We start from the raw sequence: 26,337 nt of genomic DNA, 5'->3' as shown, positions 1-26,337 counted from the left end.
CTGTCTTCTCATTATATGGCCAAAGTACTTCAGCTTTGCCTTTAATAACATTCCCTCAAGTGAGCAGTCTGGCTTTATTTCCTGGAGTATGGACTGATTTGATCTTCTTGCAGTCCAAGGCACTCTCAGAATTTTCCTCCAACACCACAGTTCCAAAGCATCTATCTTCCTTCGCTCAGCCTTCCCTATGGTTCAGCTCTCGCAGCCATATGTTTAGTACGGGGAACACCATTGCTTTCACTATGCGGACCTTTGTTGTCAGTGTGATGTCTCTGCTCTTAACTATTTTATCGAGATTTGTCATTGCTCTTCTCCCAAGAATTAAACGTCTTCTGATTTCCTGGCTGCAGTCAGCGTCTGCAGTAATCTTTGCACCTAGAAATACAAAGTCTGTCACTGCCTCTCTGTTTTCTCCCTCTGTTTGCCAGTTATCAATCAAGCTGTTTGCCATAATCTTGGTTTTTTTGAGGTTTAGCTGCAAGCCAGCTTTTGCACTTTCTTCTTTCACTTTCATCATAAGGCTCCTCAGTTCCTCCTTGCTTTCAGCCATCAAAGTGGTATCATCTGCATATCTGAGATGGTCAATGTTTCTTCCAGCAGTTTTAACCCCAGCCTTGGATTCATCAAGACCAGCACGTTGCATGATGTGTTCTGCATACAAGTTGAATAGGTAGGGTGAGAGTATAAAACCCTGCCACACTCCTTTCCCAATCTTAAACCAGTCCATTGATCCGTGGTCTGTTCTTACTGTTGCTACTTGGTCGTTATACAGATTCCTTGTCTTGGCAAAATTCTATCAGCCTATGTCCTGCTTCGTTTTGTTCTCCTAGGCCATGCTTACCTGTAATTCCAGGTGTCATTTGACTACCCACCTTAGCATTCCAGTCTCCTGTAATGAAAATAACATCTCTTTTAGGCGTGTTGTCCAGTAGGTGCTGCAGATCCTAATAGAACTGCTCTACTTCAGCTTCTTCAGCATCTGTGGTTGGGGCATATATTTGGATTACTGTGATGTTAAATGGCATACCCTGAATTCAAATTGAGATCATTCTATTGTTTTTTGGTTTTTATCGTTTTTTTGGATTTTGGATTTTGGATACAATACATACATTAAAATTAGAATTCAAAGTCTCTTTAAAAAATCCTCAGAATTAGAATGTGAGTTCTTTGGGATTTTCTGAATATTCAGCAGTTACAAAATCCTATTTTCCATTGAATAGTTAAGAGCAGCAAGAATTGATCGTGCTGCTGGATGACCTCTGGCAGGAGCGGGATTGGGGCAGTGCTTCAATCCTTGCTCTTTTTGACCTCTCAGCGGCCTTGGATACCATCTTGACTGACTTCGGTAGTTGGGGGTGGGCAGCACGGTGTTGCGCTGGTTCTCCTCTTTTCTCTGGGGTTGGTTCCAGTCGGTGTTGATAGGGGAGAGGTCCAGTCCATGGCCCCTACCCTGTGTGGTGTACAGGTCGTGGTTCCCTCACCCCTCTTGTTTAACATCTACATGAGGCCACTGGGTGAGGTGATCCAACAGTTTGGGGTGAGGTATCATCAGTATGCTGATGATACCCAGCTTTATATCTCTACCCTGGGCTGTTTGAGTGATGCTGTGGATGTCCTATCTCAGTGCCTGGAGGCTGTAGGGGCCTGGATGGGGCACAATGGGCTCCGGCTCAACCCAAGCAAGACTAAGTGGCTCTGGGTGTTTGGGCCTCCCAGTACCAAGGTTTTTCATCTTTGGTCTGGACAGAGTGGCAGTGCCCCAGGTGGACCCAGTGTGCAATCTGGGGGTCTTCTTGGACTCATGGCTCCTGCTGGAAGAGCAGGTGGCAGGTGTGGCTAAGACAGCCTTTGCACATCTTCTGATTGTGTGCCAGTTGCGCCCATTCCTGGACTGGGAGGCTCTACTCACTGTCACTCATGCCCTTGTGACCTCCCATTTGGTCTATTGCAATGCACTCTACATGGGGCTGCCCTTGAAGAGCATTCAGAAGCTTCAGATGGTACAGAATGCAGCTGCCCTGGTTGTAAATAGTGTCAGATACTTAGCACATGTAATACCACTGCTTCGGGAGCTGCATTGGTTGCCAGTGCATTTCCAGGTGCAGTTCAAGGTGTTGGTTGTCACCTTTAAAGCCCTTCATGGCTTGGGACTGGGTTACCTGAGGGCTGGTCTTTTCCCAGTTGTTTCTACCTGTCCAATCCGGTCCTTGAAGACCTGGTTTTGTGCTTGGGTGTGGGGCCCAGAGTGCGAAGGCCCCGTTTCATGGTTGTGCTGACACCAACGGATTTTAATATCTCTTGGCTGTATTTATATTTAATTTTCTGTATTGCTTTAACTGTTTGACTGTTTTTTATTATTGTTAGCCGCCTGGAGTCACTGGTCTGAGATGGGTGGCTATATAGATAAAAATAAATAAATAAATGGATCTCTTCTAGGGGTAATCCCAACAATCATCCAACTAGAATAAAAATGACATTAAAATTAAAGTCTAAATGAAAAGCTTTTTGAAAAGATAAATGTATTTCAGAGTTTTTATTTTCTTTCTCCTAACCTATCTAAGGGCTAAATATACCTAGTTTTGCGAAAATCTTAACATTTTTCTCATATCTTTCCCAAGATGCACAGTATCCTGGAGTTGCTGAAGGTGGAACAGAACATCTACAATATTGTATTTCATGAGATCATTCGACAAGTCAGTGTGGATTGTGCAGAACGAGGAGAACTCCTGTCCAAGCTTAGGTATAGAAGTCTATAATCCAAAATCTTAAAATTATTCATAGCCAAATATGGCAGCTTTATAACTATTTTGGTTACTACAGTAGGATGTAGTGTGTGAGATAGGGCATATTGTATGAAATGGATAAAGCCTACAGTAGTATCCTTTCTAGGATTCTAATGGGAAGGGATGTCATAACAGATAAATGAGTTCCATTGTATCATATATACTTGTGTTTTTTTTTTATAAGCTAGTTCTGACTAGTTTTATGTGCAAATGTTCCTTCTCGATTAGTAGTTTCCCAGTCTTTCTAGAAATAAATCTCCCTTTAAATGATATGCAGATATGCTCAAGAAAAGTAAGTCTTCCCCCCCTCCCTTTTTTCTCTCTTACAGACAAAGATATGTTGAGTTGCTAGAAAGAATTCCCAGACAGATGAGGAATCTCTACAAAGAAATGATGGCACAGAGAGTAATGGACAAACACATTACAGATGAGTTATTCAATTTCAAGGAAGCTATAGGACAGCTGACAAGGTCTAGTTCTTGATCAATATTTCTATTTAATTTTGTGAATAAAAACTGTGATTGTTGGAAGCCTCTGAATATGTTGCTCTGTTCTACTACAGGGAACTAAGTACTATCCGAGAACATGACCACAGAACAACTTTTGAAGCTGAAAAAGCCTATGAGGAGCTAGGAAAAGCAGTAAAGTCGTCTGAGATGAATGCAAAGTGAGTCTCTGGTTATGTTGAAGGAAATAATGTTAAGCATCACAGAATTTGAGACCGAGGAACAGGATTTCTGAGGTGATGCTTCTGAGTGAAGCGTGGGATAATATAATTAGGAAAGCGCTCAGAAATCTGTGTAAATTAGTTGTGCAAGAGTAAAAAAAAAAGGAAGGTTATTAGCTGTTTCCACACTTCCTCAGTGGGCCCCTCTTGGTTTCAAGGCTCCATTTCCGTTATTAACTCCAAGGATTCTGAAGCTAACATCCAGTCAGTTCTTGGGAAAGGCTTAGACCTGTTCGTTTTCTTTATATAATGCGATGAGGATAAAAGATGCAGTTGGCCAATGGCTCTCTTGTTGTTTCAGTCTTCAGACTTTTCCTGGTTCTGATGTGTTAAACAAAATGCAAATCTTTCCTTGGATGCCCATTGACTAGATGATACTTTCAGAATTCTCAGTAGACAAAATTTGGCTAAAACTCATATTGTGAATATAGCAAATAATGATTTTGATTATATTCATAGTTTGTGTCTTTTACCTGATGATCTAATCAGGCTTTAAGTCTGGTCTGTCATTCCTGCCAACTTTTATCTTTTAACTTATTTCCTTTTATTAGTTGTATTGTAACTTCTTTGTTTTGATCGGTGTGAGCCACACAGAGTCATTAAGAGTGGGATGGCATACAAGTTTAATAAATTATTATTAATTATTATTAGATTACAAAAATAATTGTTTTGAATAATCTGTAAATAATAGATGGTGCATTAATGAATTCTGGAGTCTCTTGTATATAATTTTCACATGTCCTTTAGTCTTTTAGATGAATATCGTGAGCTGTATGAATTACAGAGGGCAAGACTAGAGGCTCAGATTCACCAGTTAACCCTAGAAAAAGAACTGTGGAGCAGTGCTACATATGATATAGCCCTAAAGGTATCTGCTGAAAGAGAGAGTGCTAGCATTCGTAATGTACAGTAATCCCCTTTTAATGTAATTCCCTTTTAGTACTTTTGCCTGCAAATTCTTGAAATCTGATTAGTAGTTTTGAGATAATTTCTCAAACGTTATCAGAAATTAAAAAAGAATAAATGAAAAATTTTGAGAGCATAAAATGGGTTTTAAATGTGTATTTCATTTACCCTCAGAACAACTGGTGATGTAGATCACTAAGTATTCCCACCTTACAATATGGGATAAAGAGTGACACATTACATTAACTATTTTTAGGTCTTTATAGCTGCAGATCTCTCTTTAACTATGTAAAATAGTTAAATAAACTATGTAAATGTAAAAATAAATTGCTATTATTTTAATCTATCAGCAAACCTTCCCTTAAGGTCTTAGCTATACATACACACCCTACTGTAATCAACATTGCAAAGGAACTTTCAAAACTATTGTCTTCCACAAAGTACGTTCAGTTTTTGAGCATACCGTAATGCAAAATTATTTACTAACCTTAGGTGCAAAGTGGATGGAGGGAATCACGTTTTCTTTGCAACAAACAGCCAGAGTTTTTTGGGGGGAAAGTGAAGTTTTCATCTAGTTATTGTTGCTTGAAGTGCAAGGTGTCCTACGGTTAAATTTCACAGGCAACTATTTTTAGTGTTTATAACATTGTTGGTAATGTGTGATGCTCTCCATTCCCACCTTGAGTATAGCACGAACAAACATTTCGGAGGCGGGCGGGCGAGAGAAGACCTAGAAAAAGCTAATGTTATGCATCAAAAATGGTCTACCTGCAAAGATTTGTTACAGTCCTATAAATAACACAATAGATATTTTTTTACTTCTGGGAGTTTGAAAGAATGGCATAGGTAGGCAGCTGATTGTTTGATTGGCTGGTTGGTAAGGTATGTCAATAGGTTTTTGTCCCACTCTAGAAAGCTATATCCACTCTTGTCTCCAATGCTTTCACATTAGAGCAGAGATTGATAAACTGTGCTGACTGCAGAAGCCATGTGATGGCTCAAGCAGCAGAAACCTCAGAAGAGTTCAGTATTTTTCATTTCCTTTCTTTGGAGGTTTAGTGGACCTTTGGTTGCCCACTGTAGAAATAATATTTTGTCATTTGAGTCTACAGCCAGGCTACATATACTACAGCTGCCCAAGATATTTTGTGACTTCTTCTCCTGTCCCTAATTTTTCTGTCTTCAGCACAAGACATGATAAAGCAAAAGGTCTGACATGGGGACTGATCGATATTACTCTGTCATTAATGAGAACAGGCAAAGAACATATAATTACTTTGGAATTGAGACTGAATAATATTATTGTGTAATTTGTGAGATGGGAAAGATGAATCAATCCCAAATAAAATATGTAGATTCAAAAGGCAGCTAGAATCATTACAATGAAGCTAGATAAATGGGTCTGTTGTTTCAAGCACCAGTACCCAACTGGGAGTGAAGAATACTTCTTTGGGTGCATGTGTGTTGATTCTTTCTGAGAAAACGACAATTATAACAAAGTGAAACTTTACTGAAAATTATCAGAGATGGAGTAGGTTCTGAAAATAAAGATGTATGAATGGACTTGCTATCCATTCTGTTCTAATAAGTTCCTGTGCCTTTCCAAGTGGCATGAAAGACAACTGAATAACCAATGCAGATTGGAGGAATGCAGCAGATTTGTCTGAAGCCCTAATTCCAAGTCTGAGTGTATAATTCAGAACAGATTTTCATTTAGCAACATTAGGGCAGACGAGCCTGAACTTGCTCCATTCTGAAATTGGGTCTTCATGAAATTCAGGTCCCAGTCTGTTTCTCTGGAGCTGTGGCACATTGCAGATAGCATTAAGGCAGTATCTGCAACAGAAAGAAGAAAAGTTATCTTTCATACAAAATGTCATACTGGGGAGAGGAAAGAGGGGAAATGTTGTATTATTGGATTTACAGGTCAGCCTTCACATCTGAGATCAGAACACCATTCAAGGAGAGATCTTAGAAGAAAGATACATTCTACTACTCTTGCCATTTCACCTCCAATCTTTCATGAGCAGTACTGTGATAAAGTTTTGTGACTTGTGTTAGCTAATTGATTAGTTCAGTGATAGGTTTATTTTATAGAAAAGAGTTAATCTTATGCATTTCAGCCTGAAATCCTGACAGAAACATACCAGTCCCAAAGAGAAACTGCACAACCTAGTCTAGATAAAAACTGTACAAGTCCCCAAATGTGTTGAAATTACATTATTTGAATAAAATAATGTCTGACTGATGGGAAGTGTTGTGGTTACTGCAGCCAAAAGTAATACCATCAGCTAATGAATTTCAAGATACTCATTCTGGCCGGCACCATTCCTAAAAGTGATCTTGAGTCCTGCAAATAGTGGAGGGGACAGAAGTAATTTTAAAATGGTGGCTTGCACCCATTGGTTACAGCAGATAGGATATTCCTGGGCAAGTTGGGAAAGTGACATTGCAAAGAGAATACATGCCATTTATAGTTTTTGTACTACAATTTTTGCTGCCAAACTTTACTGAGTAGCACATTTTGAAACAGATTTGATTCAGTTAATCTACCTGATAATTGAGTAAGCACCATTGCTATTTCAATAAGTTGTGCTCTTCTACATACTTGCTTGGAATGTCCCTTTTGAACTTCTGGCAAAAAAAACCCCACTGTTGGGTGCATGTATATAATGTGATCATCTATACTTAATTTTTCCCCTTCCAATCTCTTTGAAAATCTTGTAATATGTATTTTCAGGTAGTTGAAAAGAACAACCTCATCCTGGCTCGCAGAATGTATGACAGTGAAAAGACTTGGGCCAAAGTCATGAGGCACTTCATACTGCTATTGGCATCACAGGTAGAGCTACTTGAGGATGTATTATGCATTAATGGGGGAAAGTGATGTAACTTATAATGAACCAGATATAATCAGGCTGAATAAATCAGCCTGATTATATCTGGTTCATTATAAGTTACATCACTTCCTGGTCTTCCTGGTTAGGAAGATTCTTTGTTCTACAGCTGCTCAGAGTCTCCTGATTGGAGCAGCATACAAATCTAAGTAAATAAATAAACAAAATTTAGTTTTTTTGACAGCTCCATATGTGGTCACACAAGATATTGCACAAACAATGGCATGCAGAGTATTGGAAATCATTACAGTGATTTGAATATTGTTTTTTGCATCAGATGGGTTTTGTATCTTGATTTTTTTTATCTATAAAGAAACCTTTCCTCTATTAACAAAAGATATTTTCCAAATGTGTAGGACTGTTTTGGACCTCACTCTTCACTTTTAGTGAAATCCATTCTGCCCTCTGATAGTCTGGAGTATCCCAATTGGTTTACTCCAAAATGCTATCTGATGACATTAAGGGATAGTGGACTTATGGTACCAACTTTAAGAGGTGATACTATGCTTATGCTCTCCAATCCATATAGCTTATTGTACAAAAAGAAAATGGTACTGAATTCTCTGTGCCTTTCTGGAGTACAGTATTAGCTGGTGAAAATTCAAACATTAGAAAGGGGAAAGCAACTTGCACTTTCGTCTCCAATACCAAAAAATGACTAACTTTGACATTTGATGAAATCACGTTTATATGTTGTTATCTGCATTGCAAGCCAATCAAGATCCACCTCTTCTGGAATAATATCAGAGTAGATAAACAGATCAAGTATTATTTAAGGGTTGAACAATTAATAAATATAAGTAAATATACTGTGCTACTGTGACTTGTATATGCCATGCATGCAGTATCTATAGACTAGAATGTCTTCTTGGAGTTGCTGGGCCCAATTAATATTGGTTCTTGACACTCTCATTTTTATTCCTTTCTCTGGAATATGTCATCGCTCATATATTGCATAGGTAGGTTATATAATAAAATGGCAGAATTGCTAGAAACTGCAGACTGGTAACAATGCTTACTACTATATGTCCATATTTGCGCTATGATGAACCAAAAATCAATGTATTTTATTTAGCTCTGGGATCTCAGTGGGATGAACTGTGGGGTTATGAAGACTTTGAAGTTGCTTTGGAGTTGGATGGCACCAAATCAAATCAAATCAAGTCAATAATACATAAATAAATAATCTGTTCACAATGTAGATGTACATCGTAGGGATGGCTTTTTTTAATGATTGCTTTGATCTTTATGGCTTAACAATTTGATTTTCTCATGGGTTTCTTTCTCTTCTTTTCTTCCAACACACTTAGGATACTACTGATCTTTCTAGTTTGCAGCGTTTGACACAGGAATTCCGGGAGATATTAAGGAATGTTGATGTACAGGTGGAGCAAGTTGAAGAAACTACAAGAGAAAGGACAAGGAGTATTCAGAATGGTTTGGGGGGTTGGCTCAATTACTTCCATGGTCATGTTCTGTGAGTTTTGAGAACTGATCCTTTGTTTGTTTGTTTGTTTGTTTCTGAATCTTGTGACTCACAGAAGTTTTCAATCGCAAAACACTGAAAACAAAAATGTAACAAAATCCATAAACAACATAATAGCATAAATCATTAAAATAAATAACAACCATCACAAATATCCAGTGGCATCAACCCAGTATTGAGCAATGTTAACTTTCAAAAGCCCTATGCAACAATTCTGTTCTGACTGCTATAGCAAAAGATGTGAGCGTTGGTGCCAGACCAACTGGGAGAAGCTATTTCAAAAAGTGGGAGCCACCCTCCACCCAAAAAATACTCCCTCCAGGACCCCATGGATCTTATATTTGTATTTGGGGATACTCAGCATGCTCACCGGGGATGAGCATTCTGGACAGGTTAGTTATACCTGGAAGAGACATTCCTGCATAAGCCAAGATGTATAGGACTTTAAAGTTAAAACCAACACTTTGAACTGGAATGGAAATGTATTGGGAGCTAGGGCTCCCAAAATAGGTGTCTTGTGGATATACAGCTCTCACCTACTAGCACACAGGCAATCTGCATCAACTAAAGTTTCTAAGCAGTCTTAAAGGTAGCCCCATGTGGAGCATATTGTAATATTCTATCCTGACGGTGCTAAAAGCATGAGTTGTCATTGTTAGGACCTCCTGCTCCAGATATGAAAATGCCCCCTATTCATCAGATGTTTATGGATTAAATTAGAAATGTGTTAAGGAGTGAATAACGTATGTGCAAGAGAGAGGAGGGTAGCCATGCTTACTTTGTGTTCTAGACATGCCTACTGTTTACATATAACACTGAGGAATTTCCCATGGTTGAAGGTGCTGATGAAAACAAATTTGCCATCCTTTATTTATTTATTTAATATTTCAAATTTCTGTCACTGCCCATCTCCCGCAAAGGGGGACTCTGGGCAGTTTACAACAAAATAAACAAAACCATAAAACATAAATTACGATACAGACTATCATTATAAATAGATAAATATAAGATCCTTGTGGCGAAAAGCTCTCATTCAATGGGGAGGGCACTACGGCGCCAGCCACCCCCAGGAAGAGCTGTTGCCCTTCCCATCCCAAGCAAGGTGGCAGAACTAGGTTTTCAAATTCTTCTGGAAGGCCGGGAGCAAAGGTCCCTGCTTCACCTCCAGGGGCAGAATATTCCAAAGAGTGGGCGCCACTGCAGAGAAGGCTCACCTCCTTTATACTGGGAATGCTGTGATGACACGACACCTTGAACCATAAACTAGCCAAGTGAACTTTACCTTAGCATTTTGTGTGAAACCAACTCATGTATCATGCAAACCCAGAAAACTGGGATACAGGTACTCCTCATTTAGTGACCACAATTGGGACCAGCAGCTTGGTCATTAAGTGAAGTGGTCACTAAGTGAAACTGCAACTGTGCTTATGAACTTACTTCAGCTTTCCTTTGCTTTACAGACCTGTGAAGGTCATAAATGCAAGGATTGGTCACAAAGTTACTTTTTTGTTACCATTGTAACTGCGAATGGTCGCTAAATGAGGCAGTTGCTAAATGAAGACTACCTGTAGTTAAATAAACCAGTTCATTTAACTACTGGGAAGTGAATAATGCAAATACACTACAGACTGCATGACATGCTTAAAAGTTTAGAGACAATTCAGAGTGGTTTGTACTTTTTTGTTGTACTTACCAACTTTCTCTTCATGCTTTTCCAGTGGAAAAGGAACTTACAGTTTTGTAAAGGGAGCTAATTTGTTGGAACAAATCCTTGTGGATCTCAAGATTTGGGAAAAGGTAAGGGTTTTCTGCTTCATTCACAGTGAGTACTGTAAATGAATGCTTATTCTGTAACATTTATTTATAGGCATTCCCTTAAGCAGGTTGTATACTTTGCAATGCTGCTTATAGACAGCCAGTCCAGACAGTAGGCTCTTCCGGTTCAGAGTTAAGTACTGCAATCATACATTATTTTATTTATCGCATTTAAATGTTAGTCCTCCTTAGGTCAAAGTTACTTATGTAGGATTTTCAGTGATCTCCTAGTCTCTCTCTGACCAGGCCTATGTTTAACATTGTCAGGTTCTCTTGGTTGACTCACACAAGTCAAGAATGAAACTAGATGGGACGTGGGAAGCTCAGTAATTTGTGTGAAAAGAATTTTGGAATTATAGTTGATCGCAAGCTGCCTATGAGGCAGTAATGTGACATAGCTACAAAAAGAGCAATTATACATTAGATGTATAGTTTCCAAATCACAGGAAGTAATGTTCTGCTCCATTTTGCACTGTTTAAACCCTGCCTTCAGTATTATGTCCATTTCTGGGCATTATACTTCAAGAAGAATTAAACTAGAACGGATTTGGAGAAAGTTAATCAGGGGACTGGAAATTTTGGAATTGGATAAGTTTAGTTTTGAGAAGAGATTAGGAAGAATAGATATGATAGCAAATACCCAACAGGGTGTCACACAGAAGAAGGCAGTGCCATGTGCTGTGTTGTCCCAAAGAGCAGATTGGTTTTAAGTTTAAAAAGGCAGATTCTTGTTGACGCTTAGGAAAACATCTTAACAGTATCAGCAGTATGACAGGAGAATCCATTACTGAAGAAGTTGGTGAACTCCCCTTTGCTGGATATATTCAAGAAAAGGCTTAATAGTATCTGCTAGGAGGCTTTCAACTGGATTCCTGTGCTGAGAGGATAATTGGTTCATTGACATATTTGGTCCCTTCCAAGCCGATGATTCTATGACTTGTGAAATGTCTCCTGTTTTCTTTCTTGCTTCACTGCTGCCACAGGGATCCTGAATTTAAGAGAAAAGACTTTGTGCGTCAACAAAAGGGAAGGAAACGGCCTCTTTGAAATTTTTCCTCAAACTTTTTTTTTCAAATAATAGTTCGATTGGTTTCCCTCAGTTTCTTTCGTAATTGTGTGACCAGATGCATGCACATTTTACTCCCTCATTTGTTTTACTGGACAAACGAGTTATGTGTAAAAGGTTAAGCATCTACCTGCTGCTTCAAGCAGATTTGGAATAACTAGAAGCTATACGAACTGGTTACTGTTATTTAAGATCAGCATGCCCATCAAATGTCTACTGATAAATGATACAGACAACCAAGAGCCAGGCTAAAAATCAAACATTTAGGACATAAAATATAAGGAATAAAACCAAGACTCAAGTAAAACTATGCAAATTTGTGTGTATATACACAGAGAATAGGACAACAAAAGGATTTGACCAGTTAGCCAAACTAAATGTCTTGTGCATTGTCACAACTGTGACCAAAAATGTAGTGACAGGAACCATCCTATCTGCATTATTGTTATTGTTTTATTGCTGTCAAGTACCAGTCAAATGCGTGTATATATATATATATATATATATATATATATATTATTAATATATATTGCATTATTGTTATTGTTTTATTGCTGTCAAGTACCAGTCAAATGCGTATATATATATATATATATATATATATATATATATTAAAAATTCTAAAGAGAAGATAAAAACTAACAAAAACTAATGCAGAGTAAAGAAAGAAAAAAAAGGGAAAAAAAGAAAAAAAGAAAAAGGTGCAGAAAAAAAGATAAAAAGAAATAAAAAGAAGGTTCTGATTTTCTTTGTAGCAAATACAAGATTACAAAGAAAATGGTTACAAAAAAGAAAAGCTCACTTTTTTGTATTATCCATTTTTTTCCCTAATCATCAAAACCACAAATCATAAGTGCATTTTTTTCTGTGTCATGCAAAAAGTCTATAAGGGGTTTCCAGTCAGACATAAATGTAGATATTGTCTTTTTTCTAATCAAGAAAATCAATTTTGCCATCTCTGCAAGTTCCATCATCTTCACCAACCATTCCTCCATTGTGGGTAGTGTCGAACCTTTCCACTTTTGAGCATATAATTATCTTGCTGCAGTTGTCATATACACTGTATAAAAAAAGTTCCATGACTTTTTTCTATCTGCCTGTCCATTAGTCCCAAAATAAAAGCCTCTGGTTTCAATTATACTTCAGACTTTATCTATTACTTCTGCCTTACTCTCTAAAATTTCTATTTTATCATTAATTTGTTTTACCTCTCCAGATACTTGCTTTATAGAACTTTCCATCTTTTTAACAGCTTCTTTCATCTCCTCTCTCAACTTTTCAAATCTTTCATCCATCCTTTTTGCAAAAGCTTCCAATTTATTTCGCATTCATTCAAATAATTTCTGAAGCCAATCCGAGATCATTTTTTTTCTTTTTTTCTACTAGAGAAGGTGTTTAAGGTACTGAAATTGTTTATACTTGTCTGGAGGGAGGAGGGTCATCTTTTATATATCCCCTTTTTCCTTTCTTTTTTCATTTTTCTCTTTTCACTTCTCTTTTTCTTTTGTTTACTCTTTATATTTTCTTTAGTTTGTATTAGTCTTTGTATTTGTAAACTCTAATAAAATTATTAAAAAAAATTCTGAAGCAAATCTGGTGTAACTGTTTTTTCTGCAGTTTGCTCTAGTGATCCTCTCCTGCTCTCTCTTGTCATTTTTCTAGTAGTTGCCATTATATCTTGTAATCCAAAAGTGAAAGTATCTTGAGCAGGCAAAAAGAAAAGGCTAGCCTTCCCTTTTTTTTTTTTCCTATTTATCTTTCTGTGGCTTTAACACTTTCATTCTAATAGCTCTCTGTAACTTCAAGCCACATCACATACCACATCACCATGGCAAGAAAACATCACTTCCAGTTCATTACCTTATCTTTTGTTATGTAGAGTCTGCCAATTTAACAATAACAGAAAGCATTCCTGCGAAGATCTGGTCTCTTTAACTGGCTTAGTGCAAATTTATACCAAAGCTCTTTGTAAAGAGTCAAAAGTAAAAATAATAAAAGTAGAAAAATTACTGTCCCCTTTATCCATTTTGAAACTTTCTTAAATCTTCTCTTTGTTAAGCTTTTTGCAAAAAAATTCTTAAATCTTTAAATTCCTAAAGTCTCTCTCTCTCTCTCTCTCTCTCTTTTGTAATCCTGAAAGAAGGTTTAACTTACCACAAAGAATCTTATCTTTGCAGCAAAGGCAATCTCTCTACATCTGTTGATTAATTATGTCTGAAAGTGGTTAAGAAATGGCAAGGCTTAATGTCCATATAGGCTACACTGCAGTCGTGAGCATGGAATCCCAGGACTCCCAGCTGCTCAGTCCCTGAGCTGACTAAACTTCTGCAATCTACCCATGGGGAGCAGCTGTCTGGAGTACAAGTTGGTTATCTCACAATCTCTCTTTGATCAGGGAGATTACACTGGCTAGAATCCACCTTCCAGCCAGTGTTCTCAACCACAGTGTCTCTCTGCTCCTCCCAGAGACGTCAGCCTGCTACAATTCCTTACCAGAAAGTCCCAGTCAAATGTTTTTGAGGGTACTTGATTAATAAAGAAGCAATGATTTTGTGTCTCACATCCTTTAATAATCAAGGATAAAAAAGGCAGGGATGAAAGATTAAACAGCATCTTCTCCACATGGGTGAAAACTATTAACACAAGGAATGCTTTTAACTGGTTGTCTTGAAGCTCAGTGGAAGGGAACTGAATCCATCCCTATAGAATATAAATGCAGTTTGGGAATAGTTGACACTATTAATAAGTTAATAGTTATACTTAGCATATTGTGATCTGAGGATCAAGGATAAATCAAGAGAAGGAAAAGAATTTGTTGCATTTACTAAGGACTCTGGTATCAGTATGTGCAGTGTGGAGTTTCACAATAGTTTCCACCTGGCTCCAATTCTGACTAGACAAAATGCTCATAAAATGTCCCATAAGTAACACACATTCAATAGAAATATATTGCTAGAAGCTAACAAAACTATCCATTCAAACATTCCATTGCTTTCAGAAATTCTTGTGTCACTGGCTAATGTAGAATTTGCAGGACGGATACTGAAGCAGGAGGACACTAAAGGAGGCACCAGGAGTGAAATAAACAGAATCAAGTTTATTAAAATTGTCCCCATTAATTACTTACAGCACCAGGGTTCCTTCCCCAATCAGCTGCAGCGAGCCCGAGCAGTGAGGACAATCTCTGGGATTTGACTAAGAAAGGGGCTGCTGTACTTTTTTTTGTTGGTCAAGTTTTATCGCTCTTCAACCTCTCTCTCCCCTTCCACCCCTGGAGTTGCTTAGTTTTAGGCTTCAGCAAGGGAAGGATATATATTAATGAGGATTGAGTGTCTAGCAGGTATTGGGTGCCGCCTACAACAAAATTAGATAATTAGATAATTGGGGTTAGAGCAGAAGGTTTGTTATCTCACAACTTGCAAGAGTAAATAGGAAGAGCTAGCTTGTCTAAGCAGTCTCTCTTCCAGTTTTTAATTTTAAAATGCAGGTCAATCACAGGACAACCATAGAGCTAAAAGTCTACCATATTATAGCTAATATTTGGTCCTAAGATTATTAGCTCTTAGGGAAGGAGAAAGCTTTAGTGTCTTTTTTGTGGGAAATATTTCAGGGAAGAAACATGTTTATTGCTCTTTCTTTCAGTTGTTAAATGATGAATTGGCACAGTATGGGGGAGATGTGCTTCTGTGGAGACAAGAGCCCCTCAAGATAGCTACCAAACTGCAGAAGCAGTGGGTTGATCTGGGAGTTGCTCTGCATGGTCGTCACAAAGATCTCCATGGCAAGATGCCTCCTGAGTTGAAAATGCTGGAAGAAATCAATAAAGACTGCAACCATCTCAGTGAACAGTACCGTACAAGAATCAATGGAGAAAATGGTAAGAAATGGTCAATATTTTTTAAAAGACTTCCTTGGAGATCAATATGTTGCACAGATGAGGATTTATTTAAATGAAATCTAAACACAAATTTACAACACAACTGACATGTAAAACCATTTGAATAATTCATACAATGCCCAAAGTCTTAGACCATTGTCTAGTTTTAGTTGAGTGCTTTATGTGAACCAGCCATTGTGATGGGTAAACCATAATTTATGGATTGGTGTAATGTGCAGAACTGTGTAGTGATATATTTCATGAGTTACGCTTATTGAAGAATGGCTTAGCATTAGGTTCAGGTACTGCCAGAAGTCTGAAGTGACTCATTCATTCATTCATTCATTCATTCATTCATTCATTCATTCATTCATTCATTCATTCATTCTTCAAATTTCTGTCACTGCCCATCTCTCCCAAAACGCGGACTCTGATACTAATGTATCTCTCCTGATCCCTAGCTGCCAAAAGCCATGTGAATAAAAAACATTTGTGGCAATGGATGTTGGCAGGAGGTCTTTATGGGAGACAAGGGTTTGAGTGTTAGCTCACATCCATTGCTTGTTTGAAAAGGTACCTTCCAAGAAAAGCTAATTATTGACAATAGTGTGCCTTTTCATGTCCTTTTTTGTCATTGGCTTGATGCAGCCGAAAGACCATAACTAACTATAAAACTGAAGTTTATAAAATACATGAATCTGGCTGCTATGAGACACAAAATAGATTTAACCCAGGCTTATTTTTTATTTGCTAATTGCCTTTGTCCTGCTCCATTTCTTGTTTTATATTTTTGTTTTCTCCAGGATCTGCCAAAATTGTAATATCCTTAGTAAACAGTTTGGAAGAGTGGACATTCAAGTTGTTAGCCACCAAGCAGAAGACAGGATTGTATGAAGCTGACTGGACGAAATTTTTCCTATCTGTTTCTGATTGGCTGGCGCAGTTGGATGAGCTGCTGAAAGTCACTGGTACCTGTGTGACTCCACAGGAGCGAAAGCTTAGGACATTTGTCCCTTTCCTGTAAGCTACAATCATTTTCAGAGTTGTTTTTCTTTTCCTAGAGCACTCTTGTAACTGGATGAATGTATTAATTGGATGAGTAACCTCATGCTTGGATTATTGCAATGTATTCTTTGTCAGGCAGCCCTTGGAAATGTTCCAGAAACTGCAGCTGAAGTGCAATGGCAATATAAGTGATAAGCATTGAGTGCTGTTCCTAGTGCCACATCACCCCTTCGCTGAAATAGCAGCACTGATTACTAGTTTCTTTCTGGGCCCAGTTCAAGGTGGTTGCTATGGTGTATAATGTCTTTCATGACTTAACCTCAGATTACTTGCCAGCTCCTGCTCCCATAGATTCGGCGCACGCACACACATAGCTCTTAAACGGGACACCTTTTGCAAGTCTATCCACAGGTAGTTTAACTTCAACAGATAATTCTGGTTTTTCTATGGTGGGACTATACTATGGAACAACTTGCTATCAGAGCTGAGGCTCTCTATCCTTTCTTCTTACAGTTTGGAATGGGATAAAACATGCTTTTTTATTCATGCTTGTTAGTTTTGAATTTTTAAGATGCTTCAGTGAATCTAATTATATTGAATTTTAAATTGAAATTTAGAAGTTTGTGAGTTGTTAGCAGTATATGTTTATATGTGTGTAATTAAATTCAAATTATGGAGATTTACCTTTATAATCAATTGAAAATGCCACATGGATATCAAGACATTCAAATGAATGCAAAGAAATAAATTTAAACAGAATTTTTAATCCAGCGAGGGCTGCAAAAAAAGAAAAAGCGATATTGTCCCACCCACCAATTTACTGTTGTCTTCCTTGAATATAAACAAGTATAGTGAGTTTTGCAGAGCTGTCTTTTACAGGTTTTGTGACCACAATTGGGACCAGCAACTTGGTCATTAAGTGAAGCGGTCACCAAGTAAAATTGTGACTGTGCTTACGATCTTACTTCAGCTTTCCTTTGTTTTACAGACCTGTGAAGGTCATAAATGCCAGGATTGGTCGTAAAGTTACTTTTTCATCACTGTTGTAACTGCGAACAGTTGCTAAATGAGGCAGTTGCTAAATGAGGACTACCAGTACTTCCAGTCCAATAGACCATTTATTACTGATCACAATGCAGTTTAGGTGAAATAATTATTTGTCTGTATCCAAGTTGTCTAATACGCACATATGAGAATGAGGAAGTAGAATATATTACCACTCTTCAGGTAGCTACTTTTTAAAAAATATTGCCCCTTGTTAACTCTATTTTGCAAATAGCCAAGAGTCAAGACATTTTGCTACTCAGAGGACAAGATGTTTCCTTTCTCCATCTCAGAGTAGGGCTATGAGATCTTCTAAATCAATCAATAATAAGATATAACATGGCCAAAATAGAACATCTCTACTTGATGAATTAGTTTTTTGATTACCAGAGCGTTCATTTTTAAGCAAAGGATCATTCAGATATAATACTGTCCCCTTGAAGTCTGAAGTGGTGCAGACACTGTTCAAATGTCTCAGTTTTCCATTATCCCATTCCCTCCATTTTGTACTTCATATGTAACATGAGAGAGTGATCAGATGAGACCCATTATAAGAAGAGGATTCTACTAATCCCTCAGTTACTGTTTATAGTGAAAAGAAAGGGGCTCAAGGATTGTGGGGGGTTTTGCCTGAATTTCAGCTGATCTGGGGGGAAGTAGTTGAGTGGTGTAAGGAAGGATTGCTGGAAACAAGATAAGAATAATTTATATCCTGATAATATGCAAATTAGCAGTGACAATTGGAAGATTATTTGTTAAGTTAGCAGTTGTCATTGGAAAGAAAAAAATTGCTCTGCAATTTTATCATAAAGAAACAATCCAAAAAAATGTATATAAATAGCAAGGAAAAGGTTGTTGTCAAGTGCTCTCTCCTTTCCATCCTTCTGCTCTCAGAATTGGATTTTACATATACTTGTTCCTTAGAAGTTATAACTTCAGTTAAAGTCTGTGTGGTATTTGCTGTTTGGCACAGAATTGGGGGTTTTTTTTAGCCCCTTTTGAATATTATTTTTGAAGGTAGGAATCTTTGGACTAAAAGGTGAGAGTTGACTGATGTCTTAATTTGGTATCTCGCTTGCTTCTGTTAAGGGTGATACCTGAGGATGTGTTCAAGAGGATTCAGAGTTGGCTCCTTACAACCACTAAAGGTTCTGAAAGAGAAAATGCTCAGCTTTCTCGGGAGGTATGTATGTTTGTCAGGTGAAATACTAAGAATTGTCTATTCTTGGAGGGCCCACCCCTTTGTTTCTGCATGAGTGTCATGCGCTGCCTACTACTGAGTAAAACACAGACACTGATTCAAGGAAGAGCAGGTTCAGGTTTATTTCAGCATAGTGCCTAGCTAGAAAAAAGCTGAGAGTGAAGGGAGCGCGCTGGTGCGGGGTTTAAATAGCCCGCGCCGGTCAGCGCCCCCCCCACTTTGGGTTGTGTCATCCCCCCAAGTCCTGCATGCTTCCTTGCCGGTAGGTGAGGGGTCGCGGGGCCCCTGCCGGTGCCCCGGGCTTCGCTCATGATCGCTTTCTTTCTCCGGCTGGTGATTGCTGTCAGCTGGGCGATATCCGTTGCGTTCTGCTGACAGCTTCAGGTGTGCCTCGTGATCCGCCCTGTCTTTGTCTTTCTTCCTTCCTCCTTTGTGTTCTGATGGCTGGTTCATCCGGCCGGGGTCGTTCCCTTCTCCTCGGGGTCTGTGTCTGTTGTTGTGCGTGCTTTGCTTATCTTTAAATCCTTTCCTCTGCTTCCTAGGTATTGTCATGTGTGCCGTTGTGCTGATGCCTTCAGCTCAACGGTACTCATGACAATGAGTCACTTACAGACTGTGAGTATGTATTAGGATTGGAAGCCTAATCCAGGTAAAGAGGCAACAAGCAGTCTCTTCTGAGACCCGGCAGTTCTGCTATGTCTTTATATTGAGAGAAAAATACTGCTAAAGAGCCATGAGGTATTATCTATACTCACTGGAAAATAATTGCCCAGGCTTGAATAGTCAATGATAGAAAGCGTGCACAGTCACATATGTGATGTATGAGTGTCATGAATCAATATTTCTCATACTCTGATGTGTTATGGCTAGAATTCAGAACTGCTTCATATAGACTACTTTTTCCTACGTGGATGTAATATTCATTTATTTTTATTTTAAAATAAAATTGTAGGGCAGACAGCCGGGATCTCATGCTAGAGTACAAGGCAACCCAGGGTCCAAACCAACACAAATTACATATGGCAGAATCAATAAACGAAGCCCAGTCCACAATTCAAGTTCAGAAGGCTTATTATCAATAGCATGTTCAGGGATTTGAGAAGCAAAGAATGTCAAGAATTTGGCAGTGTCCAAATAACCTAGCTAGTCACAGCTATCATGGCTACAAGCATTGAAAGTCTGGCTATCAGTTTCTGAGGCATTCTGGCTGGAGCTTATGCACTGGAAGTTGTTTGCCTTTGTCAATACTGCTGTTGCAATTACAGGTGATTGCAGAAACAAGGCTACCCTTACGTAAATCACTACTCCCATGTTGTTCTTCCAATTAATCTGCTGCTCCTCTTTGCTCTTTGGCTCTCAAGATGTTGGCAACAAAGCTCTCACAGACTTAGAGAGTTAGGGTTATGTCACTGTGCCAGGGAAAAAATTCAGGAAAGCAACCAGGGATGGTTGAAGTCAATTCTATAGCAATCTGCAAGCCGGGCCCTGGCTCCTAGATGTCAGGGTTGTAGGGTTTAATTTTTTTTCAGCTCCTGAATTTAACCTTCTTAGAAAAGGATCCATACGCACAGGCCATGATATGAAGGCAGAATCAAAACAAACAGCAGCAAGAGCAGGATGCCATGTTCTAGCATAGTGCGTCATTTCAGAATGGCACAATTAAACTGTCTTTATTAAAAGCTTGCCACCACCCCATTTTAAACTCCCATTTTGGCTCAAAGCTTTAAAAAATCAGTTTTTCCCTGGAACAGGTTATTTGCTTTTCCTTCCGCCATTCCATGGATTAAGCTCTACAACTGAGTTGCAACCAAATGTGAAAGTAGATAGACCACTGGGATGCCAAAAACACATTTGGTATAGTGAAAGGGAAAACGAGAGGGTAAAAAAAGATGGAGGACAATTCTATGTAGTTAAAGTAAAAAAGCAATATATGATCAGAATTTAAAGGTGGATTTTCTTGCAGGTTAAGGATAAAAATAATCTGGAAAAGTGAAATTCATGGCCTTAAGGCAAGAGGTCCCTGTTTTTTCTTACAATGCCCAGAATGATAAGAAAAGGGAATGAGTGTTTACAGAAATTTAGACCATGGATTACTCTTCTGCACAGCAGAACTGAAGTGCTGTTTTTCTGTGTGGAACCCAGCCCAAAAATATGCTGGCTTGAGAAGTGCTGCTGACCACACTTAAGACCTATTTTTTTTTAAATAAGAATTTTATTAAGTTTCAAACAAAGATAAAAGCTACAGAAAAACAAAAAACTACAAAGAAAAAAACCTGAAGAAATGTAGAAACACAGAATTTTTTTTTAAGTTACAGAAAGAGGTGACTTCTGACTTTTAACAGCAAGAATATACAACAATTTTCCATAATCAATCCCTTACTCTATATTTTTATTTATTTTATTTTATTAATTCTTTATTTTCTATCCCGCCTTTATTATTTTTATTAATAACTCAAGGTGGCAGACATACCTAATACTCCTTCCTCTTCCTATTTTCCCCACAACAACAACCCTGTGAGGTGAGTTGGGCTGAGAGAGAGTGACTGGCCCAAGGTCACCCAGCTGGCTTTCTTTTTCTTTTTTTATAAGAATTTTATTAGATTTAAGACAAAGATAAAAACTACAAAAAAAAAAAAAAACTATGAAAAGAAAAAAGAAAACTGAAAAAGTGAGAAAACACAAGAGAAAAAAAAATTTAAAGGTTACATAAAGAGGTGATTTCTGACTTTTAACAGCAAGGATATATAACCTTCCATAATCAATCCCTTACTCTATATTGAACCAAAATTACATTATTTCTATATATCATTCCATCACTAAATCACTAAATGCAATTGTTCCTTCCCCTTATTTTAAAAGAAAAAAGTATATGTATATATATATATATATCCCCTAATCAACTTTTGCTGATTTGCACATGTAACACTTTTGCTGCACGAGCTGCACTGGGTTCCAGTTTGCTTCTGGGTCCAATTCAAGGTGTTGGTTATTACCTTTAAAGCCCTACATGGCATGGGACCAGGTTACCTGAGGGACCATCTTGTCCCGTCCCACCTGGTCATACAGAGAGGGCATGTTATGGACGACATCCGTAAAAGAATTCCATCTGGCGGGGTCTCGGAAGTGTGCCTTCTCTGCAGTAGCTCCTGCCCTCTGGAACATTCTTCCCTTGGAGGTGAGACAGGCCCCCTCACTCCTGGACTTTTGTAAAAAAATGAAAACCTGGTTGTATCAGCAGGCCTGGAACGGGGAGGGGACTAGCCACTCCTGGGGATGGCTAGTGCCATCAAATGATTTTAAAAGGGCCCGTTATACTCATGGACTGCTAGAGAACTCTCAGCCATCTGGATTTTATCTCATTTTTACTTTTAGGTATTTATTGTATTTATAATTGTTTAAATTTTAACTCTGTTTTTATTGTAAACCACCCAGAGCCCCTCCTTGAGGGGGAGATGGGTGGTGATAAAAATTTGATAAATAAAATAAATAAACTTCCCCCCACAAAGATAACATTAATTTAATTATTTCCTTCTTACTACTTTTCTATACTTTTCTGTCTACTATAATAAAAATCAAACTAAATATATATATAAATTGTCTACCAGTATACTTGATAATACAGCAATTTTAATAATCTTAATCATGTCAAACCCAAAACCAGACATTTATTATTTTTTATTATACCTTAATAATCTTAATCCAAATCATTAAAGATAAATGAAATCAGCCAAACCCTAAAAGCAATCCAGATAATATTCTTAAACCCTTATCCCACTTCAAAATAGACCAAAGCATTTACATATCCCCACAATACGCAGAGAGCTTTTTTCTTAAAGAAATCAAACAGCCCAACTGCCCCCCTCAAAAACTCTGACTTCTCTTCAGGAAACCTCCCATACACAATAACCCCTTCTTCTCCAAGGCATTCCATCAGAAGATCCATTTCACTTATGGCTTGCAACTCGATCCCTCCCTTAAATTTCTTCAACTCAGCTATTCAATCTTCATCCAACATCTCAGCAAAGTTGAAGAGACATTCCTGTCGCTGTTAAATTCCTCAATTTCATCCACGACATCCCCAACCAGATGAGACATTCTAAAGCTCATATTTTCCACAATGTTCTGAATGCCTTGCATAAAAACTTGGTAAGAATCAGAAAGAATCTGCATAAAATCTCAATGGAAGTCAGAGAAAGTCTGTTTAAGATCCTCCATGTCTCAGGCAGTAGATTATGGTGCCCCCTAGGAGCTTAACCAGTGAAAGACGAAGGTATGAAAGAATTCTGGAATGTATTTAAATAAGCAAAAGTGAGATATGCAGACAGTTCCCCAGGGAAAGTAGAAGCAGAAAACTGAAATTTCAAACCATGTAGGAAAATGCTAATTTCTTCGAATTTAGTACAAAAATAATCACAGGGAGACAATTATTTACTCTCAATCCTCCTTAATATTTGGATGGAAAACAAGGCAAAACTTAAAAAGAATTTTTAAAAATTAATCCCAGAAATAACAATAAGCACTAAGAGAACCCATTTCTCCTTGCTGTAGAAAGCCTCTCTTAGGTTAGGTAAAGGTAAAGGTTTCCCTTGACATTAAGTCCAGTCGTGTCCAACTCTAGGGGGCAGTGCTCATCTCCGTTTCAAAGCCGAAGAGCCGGCGTTTGTTTGTAGACACTTCTGAGGTCATGTGGCCGGCATGACTAAACAGAACACCGTTACCTGCCCGCCGAAGCGGTACCTATTAATCTACTCACATTTGCATGTTTTCAAACTGCTAGGTTGGCAGGAGCTGGGACTAGCACCAGGAGCTCACCCCATCACGCTGATTCGAACCGCTGACCTTCCGATTGGCAAGCTCAGCAGCTCAGCGGTTTAGCCCACGTATACTTAAAAATATATAAATTGGGTGATTTATTTATTTATTTTATTTATCTAATTTATCCCTGCCCATCTCCTCCCGTTGGAGGTCTCTGGGCGGTTTACAACAATCGATTAAAACCATCACAATTTAGAAATGGGGTGGCTGGTCTTAATGTTCCTTAAGGCTACAGCGCAGCTTGGAAAATGGTGATGTCCCAGCCTCCCGGCTAGCTCTTACCAGTCGAATGCAAACACTGTTTGCAATCTTCTTGCCACAAGCAGCCATCCAGAGGACAGATGGGGTGATTCCAGGTATTTTCCTTTCCTGGAAAAACGCTCCTGGGCTTCAGGAAAAACCTGCCTGAGCCCAAAAAATCTGCCACATTGTCAGTTCTCCCTGCGGAGCCTGCGGGCACAGCTGTTCAGTCTGCCGTGTCCCCACTGGAAGTGAGAACCCTATTCTTAATAGGGTTGTCAGTAGAGCAGAATAGGGAATCCATCTGCCCTGAAAGCCTGGGGAGGAACACTTTGGTGCCAGTTTGTGGCAGCAGAGATGCGCTGGGATCAGAGAACTGGCAGTCAGGGAGCCATTCTCCAGTGCTTCACCCCATCCCCCACTTTTCCCCCCACTGCTTCTCCTAACACACATGGCAAGAGAAACCAGGGGGAGAGAAGAGCCCCTCCTCCTAGTGCTTCTCTTGACATGAGTCACAGTCAAAGTGGGGAGAGAAAGAGGGGAGGCATGTCTTTTCACCGTTTCCTGCAGGAGTGCAAAGCTGCCTTCCTGGGGCACAGGCTGCGTATTGTCAGGGGAATAGGTGAAGAAACAACACTGAGTCGAAACTGCAACTCTAGTTCTTTTATTGTTTCTACCATACACAGAATCTTGCCAGACTAAAGGTTCCTAACTGAGCTATTGGGGAAAATACCCTTGGGAATTTAGGGCAGTGCCTGTCTAACTCTCTTCCTTGGCCCCTCCACCAATTCCAAGCTGTGCAAGCTGTGGGAATGCTTATCAGCCTGGAATGCGCTCTCTTCTCCCTCAGCCTCGAGCACCATCACACATATGGAGGAAATGGCAAAGGGTACCTTCCATAGTGGAAGCAGGAAAAAAAACTTCATTTCCAAAAAGACTTGTTTCCCCTTTTCTCTCTTCCTACGGCTCCTGCCCCCTGGGGAGAAGAATATCTTTTTAGTGCTGAGGTTACTGAGCCTCGTTTCCCCTCGTTCTCTTCCCATTTTTCTTGCCTATCATGGTGGTAAGCTGGAGAGATGACTGACTCTCCAAGGAGACTGGCACTGAAACTCAGTGATCAAGGCACATGTGCTGGGTGGGCATGTAGTACGTCCTGCCCTGCTCTGAAACTTTGTGATGGATTGAATGCTTAGCACAGCTTGTGTGGGCAGAAGTCTAAAGGCTTCCAAACTGGAACACGGGAAGACAGGCAAAGGCTGCCTTTATAAAGGATCAGTTTAGGTGCCAACCAACAGCTAGTAGGCTATCTTTGCACCAGGGCAAAAAGGATGTGTAAATGAACTGTATGTCTACCTTTTGTCTCACTTACAGTATATGATCTTTACCCCACCTCCCCCCCCCCACACCAAGTGTGCATACATTTATAAGAAGTAAATCAGTGGGAATTACTCACATGTAGAGATTGCCACCCTAGTGTCATATCATGGAATTTTTGTGTAATGTGAATCCTCATTAATTTATCCTTTTTCAGTTGACTGATCTCCACAATGTTCTGAACAAATGGATGGTCAACCTGCTGATCCACTTGGTGCCAGAGTACACCTCTTCTGATACTATCCCCCTGACTGACATGGAAATATCAATGCAAGCAGAACGCAAGATGCCGACTACTTTGAATCTTGAAAACGAAGCTATGGGTCTGGCTGCTCAGATGATCCAGTTTTCCTGTTATCTAGTCAGGTACTATAAATTCTCCTCAGATTTATAGCACCAACATCCATAAAGGAATAACTATATGAGGCCTCTGATAGACATAAAATGTACTATAGTGGCTACTTCTAGCTATCAATGGCAATAATAGTACCCACCTCTCAAATCTACTAGAGGGTGAATACAGCTACATTATGTTTTATGTAGATCAGGAGCCAGCAATCTTTTTCTAATTTTTTTTTAATTACCTTTTTCAGTGATCAAATTTCAGGGTGGTTGGGATTTTTAACCTGTTTGGGAGGAGTGGTGGTACTTTTAACATTAACCCATGTATTAGGCCTATTAGAGGTGTAACGTAGCTTTTTTATTTTGCTGAAATTTGGTGGGAAATTTTGTTTCCAAGCACAATTTTAGAGGCCACAAATGCACAGCCACAGTTTGCCATGGTTGATATAGACATTGTGGCCTTTTCTGGCTCTCATTTACTGTGCCATCTCTTCCTTCCTTAATAGCTGAGACCCAGTATAGATAAAAGAAATCCTCTTTGAGCTCCACTTTTTGAATTGTGCAAGATGGAAAGAATTTTTCTTGTGTAGAACCGTCAGAGCCTTGATTTAGCTCAATCTCCTGACTCCTGGATCTAGACAAATTAGGTTCTTCCCAATTAGTTTTTTTAGAATAATAATAATAATAATAATAATAATAGTAATTATTATTATTATTATTATTATTATTATTATTATTATTATTATTATTATTATTATT

General features: G+C 38.7%; 1 protein-coding gene across 1 annotated transcript in view; it reads left to right on the top strand.

Annotated features, from left to right (window-relative positions):
* The window catches only part of AXDND1 (axonemal dynein light chain domain containing 1), a 59,246-nt gene that overhangs the window by 16,256 nt on the left and 16,653 nt on the right, over nt 1-26,337 (top strand). The window contains exons 8-18 of the mRNA XM_063298474.1: nt 2,619-2,740; nt 3,113-3,253; nt 3,346-3,450; nt 4,258-4,378; nt 7,157-7,258; nt 8,624-8,790; nt 10,518-10,596; nt 15,323-15,557; nt 16,361-16,577; nt 18,696-18,789; nt 25,394-25,602. Of these exons, the coding sequence (XP_063154544.1) occupies nt 2,619-2,740; nt 3,113-3,253; nt 3,346-3,450; nt 4,258-4,378; nt 7,157-7,258; nt 8,624-8,790; nt 10,518-10,596; nt 15,323-15,557; nt 16,361-16,577; nt 18,696-18,789; nt 25,394-25,602 (1,592 nt within the window). The remainder of the gene's footprint in view (nt 1-2,618; nt 2,741-3,112; nt 3,254-3,345; nt 3,451-4,257; nt 4,379-7,156; nt 7,259-8,623; nt 8,791-10,517; nt 10,597-15,322; nt 15,558-16,360; nt 16,578-18,695; nt 18,790-25,393; nt 25,603-26,337) is intronic.

The sequence above is a fragment of the Candoia aspera genome, chromosome 3, assembly GCF_035149785.1.
Source record: "Candoia aspera isolate rCanAsp1 chromosome 3, rCanAsp1.hap2, whole genome shotgun sequence".
Lineage (NCBI taxonomy): Eukaryota > Metazoa > Chordata > Lepidosauria > Squamata > Boidae > Candoia > Candoia aspera.
The sequence above is the reverse complement of the archived record's forward strand: the minus strand, read 5'-3'. Positions and strand labels throughout refer to the sequence as shown.